The sequence below is a fragment of the Coffea arabica genome, chromosome 8c (assembly GCF_036785885.1).
Source record: "Coffea arabica cultivar ET-39 chromosome 8c, Coffea Arabica ET-39 HiFi, whole genome shotgun sequence".
Taxonomy (NCBI): domain Eukaryota; kingdom Viridiplantae; phylum Streptophyta; class Magnoliopsida; order Gentianales; family Rubiaceae; genus Coffea; species Coffea arabica.
Genome location: NC_092325.1, coordinates 36,274,168 through 36,283,058, shown reverse-complemented (window position 1 = coordinate 36,283,058; position 8,891 = coordinate 36,274,168). Strand labels below are relative to the sequence as shown.

The 8,891-nt window shown below is 34.7% G+C and overlaps 1 protein-coding gene across 1 annotated transcript; it reads left to right on the top strand.

The window, feature by feature from the left end:
- Positions 1-4,418: 4,418 nt before the first annotated feature.
- On the top strand, positions 4,419-6,851 carry LOC113706579 (cytochrome P450 76T24-like). Its single transcript, XM_027228505.2, has 2 exons — positions 4,419-5,660; positions 6,023-6,851. The coding sequence occupies exons 1-2, from the start codon at positions 4,764-4,766 to the stop codon at positions 6,626-6,628; spliced, it is 1,503 nt and encodes a 500-aa protein (XP_027084306.1). The 5' UTR covers positions 4,419-4,763; the 3' UTR covers positions 6,629-6,851.
- Positions 6,852-8,891: the final 2,040 nt, after the last annotated feature.

Below are 8,891 nucleotides of genomic sequence, written 5' to 3'. Positions count from 1 at the left end.
TCCGGCTTTCGGTTTTATCCATCTTCTAAGGCGTGGCCACGCTCTGAAATGAAAGGTCTTCTGGAAATTTCCTTGCGAGCTCATTTTTTATGCCGATCACTTACAATTCATGCAAATACCGAATATGAGTGAAATTCCAATTCTTAGTACCGTGAATAGCCAAAATTAGGACAAAATAACAGAGCAAAATACGCCAAATAACAGCTCTATCACACATGCATTTGGAGGGAAACTTTAATTAATTTCGTTTTAGTATTTCTTCTTAACTAAACGGTTTCCTTTTAGGGGTTGTATTTGATGATACAACGTATATAACCGTTAAGTGTCCATTCATTTTTAAAAGGTACCATTCATGAAGAAATACATTTTCCAAAAGACATGACATTTCTTTTGGAGTATCTAAACATTATAAATAAGAGTGTCCAAATAACAGAAAACTCACTTTTACTTCTATTTTACTATTCTTCTATTTTGTTCAAATCAATATACTCTAAACAATATTTTGGGAGAATTTTTGCATACTACTGTGTGAAAATTTTGGTTGACTTTGTTATTCCTAAAGGGAGTTGTCACAAACCCGATAGTAGAATAGTGGGGGCAAATTTCCTTAAGGAAAGTGAATTTTCACGTCAAATCTGTTTTCTATTGTTGTAGTTATTACTGTTTACTAACAATCACATGGCAAACTTTGAAGATATTTTGCAATTCATATCTATGGACGATTTTGGTCTTTAGGTGCAACTCATGAGATTTTCAAATTTTCCGGGTGGTTTTCATAAAACCTTTTCTTAGCTTTTCATTAGAGGCACATGGTTCTTTGAGGAGAAAAAGATTTGTGGCACTTTGTTGCCACAGATAGTAGAACTAAAAAGCTACTTACTATTTTATAGTAAGTGTGGACTTTGTAGACTTTATTTAAGTGATTTAAATTGTTCAAATTGATGGCCAAGACATATAATACCAAAGGAAACAAAAAGAAAAGAGGAGGACACTAAAGAAGGTGGAAATGCATTTAATTCCTTTTGAGTTTAGGCCCTTGTGGAATATGGGCTGAGGACTAAAGTTGTCAAGTGGCATGAGTAAAAAATTTGAAGGACCAAAAAATTATCAATTGCCTTTCGCGATGAGGTCAAGATATTGATTGGTTTAGGGAAGCATAATAAGTTGCCTATTTCCAATTTTGTTTATAGATTTTTTTCTAATGCTATTTAAAAGTATTGTATGAAACTTCCCCGAACATAAGTAGTCTTGGCTGACAAAACTCATCTGCCAAACAACCCCAAAGTACACAAAATTGAAAGATAAGTTAAATAGTCCCTTTTGTAAAGTAGTCATAATATATTGCTATGCTACTCAGCAAAGTAATTCCGAGGTTAACCAAAAACTTGTTCCTTATGATAACGGATTTTTTTTAAAAGAAAAAAAAGCATTAAGAATGAAATTCTGGTTGAGGACTATATTAACAATCTATTCTTTTTTCGTTCTTAATGCTTCTTTTTGCAGAAAAAAAAAATTAACAGATTGTTAATATAGTTCTCAGTTAGAATATATTTCTTTTTTCCATTCTTAATGCTTTTTTTCCCTTAAAAAAAACAGATTGCTAATATAGTTCTTAGTTGTATGAGTCGTGGCACTCGCGAGCTAATCGTAAGTAGCACGAGTCAAAACTCGATATGAATTCGATCAACATCAAACTCGAGTCAAACTCGAGTTGATCGAGTCAAGTTTGAACTCGAATTCAAAGATATTCAATTCGTTAATTCGCAAGCCGGCTCGATTATATATTATTTTTTATTTTAATATTAAAATTACACATATATTCACAATATTTTATTATTTATTAAGAAAAATTACTATTTTATTCATTAAAAAAACAAAATAAGTATTTTAAAATTTTTAAACTTGAGTTCGGGCTTGAATCAGCTCGAATTGCAATTGAGATCGAGCTTTACATTGAAAGCTTATCGAGTTCAAGTTTAGTAAAATTAAGTCGGAACTCAATTTGATTGGGTTCAAGTTCGGCTCGACTTGACTCGTTTGCAACTATAATATTCAGTTAGAATTTCATTCTTAATGCTTTTTGTTTCCTTTAAAAAAAAAAAAGAATTGATTGCTAATATAGTCCTCAGGATAACGGAATTGAAACTTAAGAATATAACAATTGCAATGACAGCCAACGGAACAACAGATATTTATTGAACTAAAAGGTAAGCATAAGCCTTTACATTCCATTAACCAAAAAAAGTTTAAAATTCAATATAACGGCATTTGAACAGTTAATTTCAGTACAAAGTATGAAAGATTATTACATTGTTGATCAAATGTGGAAACGCAACAGTCAACAAAGACGTAAATTGGGTGTATTGTACTGCAATAACTTATTGGCTATTAAACGGTCCTAATTCTAAAGAGCTGTAAAGAGCATCCGACTTTCTTGAAAAGAAGCGTCCTACTCTCAATGCAACAATTTGCATCTTGAATCATATTTTAGTGAAACGAGTTTTATCTATGAAGGATGATCCTTTATTGCGAATCCAATAAATGATGCGTTCTATAATTGAATCACAATGGCCAACTTTAGTTACAACTTTATCTCCTGGTAATATTTGTATAAAACATATAACCTACCATCACATCTTCATTATCTAAACAAAGTCGAAACATGCCATTGGGAGGCAATTTGGTAATCAAACCTTCGTGAATCATGCGTTCTTTCATTCAAGGTAAAGTCCCCTTGAAATATCAACTAATGACTAATGAGGGAGGAGGCGAGGAGCAGTAGTAGACAACTCGAACCATTGACATGACATACAGATTGGAAAAGATATTTCAACAACGTATTTGAGTCTTCATTCTTCTCCTTCAAAAAGCCAAAAAAAAAGGTCTTCATTCTCCACTGATTAGATGTTTGGCTATATTAGCATGGATAGATCGTGTTCCACACCGCATCTTGACATTGTCATAAAGGGGTGACAAAGGCGGTTCATAATCAATAATTGCCTTTTTATTTGTTTCACGTGTCATGGCCGTTCATTCTTCTGTTTTTGTATCCAAATTAACTTAGATCAATTGAATTTGTTCGACCAAAGGTCAAGTTCACTTAACCAAGTTTGAGCAGTTGAGTAGTTACACAGTCTTGAGCATATATATGTGTGTGTGTGTGTGTGTGTGTGTGTGTGAGGCTCAAAATCTTGTTGAGTTTAATTAAGCCCCATGCATATAAATATTTTTTAAAATTTTATATTTTAAAAGTACAAAATAAAAAATTATATTGCTTAAACTTAATTGAACTCAATTAAAGTGGATTGAATTCAATTAAGCTAATTAGTTCTGATGAACTCAAACTTGTACTTGATAGTAATATAAAATAATATAAGAGTTCAAGTCAGACTTGAACCCGCGTTCAAAAGTTTGACGAGTTCAAACTCGACTTGTTTATACCCTAAACTTTGTTGCACCGACACAAATAAATAGTACCTTAGTCTTGCTAGCAAGGAAGTTGATATGGAACAGAACCTAGTAATGTCCAGCCGTCGTGTCAGAAACAAAAGTGTCAATACACAAGAAAAGAAGGACGAAAAGACAAAAGGTTAAGAAGAAACCAAATTAAGAAGCCCACGACACCCCATGAGCAAGAAATAGTTCATCGCTGTTTCAAACGCGTACGGCCTTTTTGTCCTTTTTCCAACAGTAGAATAGATGTTCACGATCCATTTTCCAACAGTAGAATAGTCCGAGCTTTGACGTACAAAATCTTCTGTTGCAAGGACTTGCGCAATGGATGAGTGTTGTCATTCAAATCCAAACCGCGAAGGATAAGTATTGGGATTTAGTATGTTACATTATTTAGGAACTGGGCTCAACCAGTCAGGTCTCCAGCCTTCTTCGTCGGTACATCAATTTGTGGTGCAGGCCGCCTAATGTCAATTCATTGACTGTACGGATAGAATTTTTGATGAGCTAAATCGAATATTTGATGTTCAAACTCTGTTAATATAATATATAAATAAGGTTCGAACTCGATCAAATATTCACAAAATTATAAGTATTGTTTGAATTTGATTCGCTAATTTACACACACACACATATATATATATATATATATATATTCAAGTTCGAATTTGAGTTCGACTCATTAAACTAAATAAACCAAATTTGAACTCGAACTCGAGCTGAACTTTGTGTTTAAAAATAATTTAATTATACATTTTAAAAATAATACACAATTTAGAAGAAAATTAATTATATTAGTTTTCTTTAGAAGATAAATAATATTAATTTCCCGTATAATTATTGTTTGAGGGAAAGTACAAGATATATGTGCATATATTTAATAATATATAAGGTATTTATATGTTTTTTGAGCTACATGGTATTTATTTTTGTATTCCACTTTTTACGAACCTATTCATGCAATTTGCCAATAGAAGTTTGTTCGATTTGATTATTAAATGAGTTTAATCTTGCGTTTGTACTTGATTTGTTTATTGTATGGTCAAAACTTTTTCTAAGCTCGAACAATCAAAATATAAACCTGTTTCCGAACAGTTCAGTTCTTTAAAAGCTGTGAGTGCAGTGTTAAAGAAATAGGATGAGTATTTCTAACATCATCTCTTACGTGGCTTTCATGGTATACATCTATATAAATGTGTGACCTGAAAGAGCAAAAACATAGAGCTCAAGAGAGTGCAAATTATTGTAGTGTAAAAGAAATTTGATTTAATTACGCCAACAAATAGGAAGAGGGGGAAAAAGAGAAAGAAATGCTAATGGATACTATAGTGTCATACCTTGTACTCTATTTTGTCATCTGGGCATGCATCTATCTGCTGACATCAAATTTAAGGTCCCGGAAATCAGCCGCCAGACTTCCTCCGGGGCCCTATTCGTTTCCAATCATCGGTAATCTCCATCAGGTTGGCCAAAATCCTCATCAATCATATGCAAAACTGTCTAAAACTTACGGACCTTTGATGTCTCTTAAGCTAGGAAGCAAAGCAACCGTACTCGTATCATCTGCAAATGTTGCAAGAGAAGTGCTACAAAAATATGACCAGATGTTTTCGGGCCGATCAGCCACGGGTGCAGCTCATACACTTGATCACCACAAGGTGTCTATGGTCTGGCTGCCTGTGTCCAGCCAATGGCGGAACCTTCGCAAGATGTGCAAAGAGAATATCTTTGCAACGCAAAGACTCGATACCAGCCAAGGCCTTCGTCAAGAAAAGCTTCAAGAATTACGCGATTATTTGCATAGGTCCAGCGTTAGCAGGAAAGCTGTGAATGTTGGTGATGCAGCCTTCACAACCTCTCTGAACTTAATATCCAGGACTCTATTTTCTAAAGATTTTGCCGACTATGATTCTGGCTCGTCTCAAGAACTCAAAGAGATTGTGTGGGGGGTGATGAAAAATGTTGGCGCTTTTAATCTCTCAGATTACTTTCCAGTTCTACGGGTGATTGATCCCCAGGGCATCATGAGGGACGCCAAGTTCTATTTCCAAAAGTTGTTTGATATTTTTGATGATATCATTAATGAACGGCTACAAGTCAGAGGTACATCAGAGACTAAGAAGAATGATCTGTTGGAAGCTCTCTTGGATCATAGCATAAAGAATGAGTTTGAGTTCGGCCGCAATGATCTCAAACATTTGCTTTTGGTAAGTGTTTAAGTCTAAAGCTTCTGTCTATATGTCCTTGAGATTTCTTGTAATTTCATTAACCTTGGCCCTAGGGCTGATTCTGTGCATTAGCTTCTCAGTGGAATGGAAGTTTTTTCTCCGCTGAAGGTCCTAAGAAAACAAATGGCAAGCTCACATGCATGCGTTGATAGTCATAAAAAAATTTCCAATTTAGCTGTAGAATGACTGCTAATACATGGCTTGTAAGACACTTAGATTGGTAAAGTGCAGGCCAGGTATCTTGCACTTTGCACGATGAATTTAACTAAATCTCACACCATATGGGTAAAAGTTCTGGAAATCTGTTGGCTTGACATCATTCTAACTATGGTTTGTATTAGGATCTATTTGTGGCAGGAGCAGATACTACTTCAACCACTGTGGAATGGGCAATGGCAGAGTTACTACGCAGCCCTGATAAGTTTGCTAAAGCTAGAGCGGAGCTCAAGGAAATCATTGGACAGGAGGAAGCAGTCCAAGAATCAGATATCTCGAGGCTCCCTTACTTGCAAGCAGTAATCAAAGAAACCTTTCGGCTACACCCTGCAGCACCATTACTTGTTCCTCACAAAGCAAACGAGGATGTAGAAATCAATGGTTACATAGTGCCAAAGAACACACAAGTACTTATCAATGCGTGGGCTTCGGGTAGAGATCCGACAACATGGTCAGATCCTGAGATTTTTGAGCCAGAGCGATTTTTAGACAGGGACATTGATGCAAGAGGCCAGCATTTCGAGCTCATTCCCTTTGGTGCAGGGAGGAGAATATGTCCAGGATTGCCTCTGGCTTATCGGATGGTACACCTGATGCTAGCTGCTTTCATTCACAACATTGACTGGAAACTTGAAGAGGGAATGAAACCAGAAGATTTGGACATGGATGAAAATTTTGGGTTGTCAGTTCCAAAGGCTTTGCCTCTGGAGGCTATTCCAGTTAAGCTGTGAGTGCGATCCAATAATTTGTAGGCCTAATCATTTCAGAAGATTAGAGAAAGCATTACTTGTGATTTTAATGGATATTGAGAGTCTATAAAAGAATTATGTTCGTAAACAAGTGCTAGTCTGTGCACGTTAGGATAAATTTATAATTTTATCTACAATGAAAATATTTGTATAATTTATATATAGTAATTATACTTCATTTATAAATTTTGTAAAATTTAGACCCTGCTTGTGAATTTTTTTTACTCCTCCCAGTTTCTTTTTACAAGCTTTCCCAAAAAACAATACCAATAATCGGGGAACCTTCTTGAATACTTAATTGAATGAGTACAGGAACAAAATTTTGCCACCAATACCAAACAAATTTTAAAGCTTAGTGTCGGCAGCAATGGTAAACATTTAGTATTTGTTTGTGTCTCAGTAAAACGCAGTGGATTCTGATTTCTTTACATGAGTGGGAGAGAGATCTGACTACCCTTGCTGTCATGCTTTTTTTTTTTTTTCATAAAGTTTGGATGGATTCCGCTTCGGTCATTGCTACAGGACAGGACAAGCTATTGAAGAAATTTTCAATAATTGAAAATTTCAAAGGTCACACCAAGCAGCTTTGTGCAATTGTGCTTGCAATCTTTTGAGTTTCAAATGATTCAATCGCCATTTGAAGGGATGCATCTCCAAACAAATTTCTAACATTCAATAACCGTCTAAGGGATATGAAATTCTATACATGGATCAGTTTGAGGTCTTTTTGCTACAGAATTAAGGTCTATAAATCTCGAAAATTTTCTGCTCTTCTCTTCTTTGTTCTTTGGCGGTTGTAACAACTTAGTGCAGAGTTTTTGGAACCAAACTTCATTTTATCCTAAGGATATTCGTCCTTGGTCTTTTGCATATTATAATGAACGAATAAAATCTTAAGGAAAGTGATTTGTAATCACAATTTTAAGCCTTTTTCTAGTTAGTTTTGCAGCTATTTCATAGTGTTCTCTTTATTGTTATTCCTACACATGCCTCCGGAATCTCAAGTAATTTTCAGAGATTCTTACAAATTGCCTATTAATGTTGCCCTTACATCGACAGTGAAATTCGAAAATATGATCTCTTGTAAGAAAGTAGTTCGTTGTTGTCAACTAAACCAACTTGTATAGGCATTCTATGTGAAGGTGGTAAGCGTTTCCATATTGTACTCAAGGACTTGATATGCCTATGGTACTCTAATGTAAAGACAAAACTTATTTGTTAACCATATTGGGGTCTATGCATTACATTAAAGATATTAAAATACAAGGCACTAAGAGTAATTCACTCTATATTTATGTGTCTTATCCACTATGGTCATTTCAGTTTTTGAATAGAAGTAATCTTCATATTTTATGTAGTTTTGTTATGAAGAATGATTTTCTTCACTTTGATGCTTCTAATTTATGGATTAATATTTTATACACCGTTAATATAAAGATTTTTTATAGTAACAGGTATAGATATATAACATATGAACAAAAGGTGAATTTAAAATTTAAACAGTGATGACATGACATTCATGTAAATTTGTTTGTGTAAAAAGGAAAAAAAAAAGGTTTACACTCACAGTTTATGTATAGTGTAGGGTCTTATATGTAGTTTTTTAAACTACAAGAGTGTCAGGTAAAGAAGTGCTTAATTCGAAAATATTACACTTTTGACCTATTAAAATTGATATTTGAAAAGAGTTAGTTTTATATACACTGTTAATATATAGATATAAATTGGGGTATTGAGTAGGTGCTGATGTTATCAGTAATATTTTGAGTATAAAGATAGAATGAGGATGGAAGACCGGTGCAATTTGTGGAGAAACCTGCAGTCCAATAGGTTGACATTTTTCTTTTTAAAAGGATCAACGGTAGTTTTCCACTTATTCTCTTGATGACTTGAACTCATAACCTATCAGTTACTGGTGAACTAATAAAAAGATAGTCGTGCTTGCAACCATATGCGTACAAGTAGACGTTTTCTTGCTTATTTTTTTTGCCGAATACGGTAGATTCTAATGTAATATATTCCTGCTCTATGGGAGGGGGAAGAGTGTGATCCAAAGGGGCCAAGGCCCAAAAGGGGAACTTCCGGGAACTGAACCAAACTAAATCAAACCAAACCGCCACGGGTCTAGATCTATACCTATTCCTACCACTGTTTTGAAAATCGGACAAGACAGGCTGGTTTGACTCGTTGAACCGCGAACCGGCCATGGCACCAGTTCGATTCTATGGTAGTGTTAATTTTGTCA

Excerpts from the sequence above, each read along its gene's own strand:
- LOC113706579 (XM_027228505.2), top strand. The coding sequence starts at position 4,764 with ATGCTAATGGATACTATAGTGTCATACCTTGTACTCTATTTTGTCATC. Across the intron at positions 5,661-6,022 it reads ATCTCAAACATTTGCTTTTG|GATCTATTTGTGGCAGGAGC; the intron begins GTAAGTGTTTAA and ends GGTTTGTATTAG.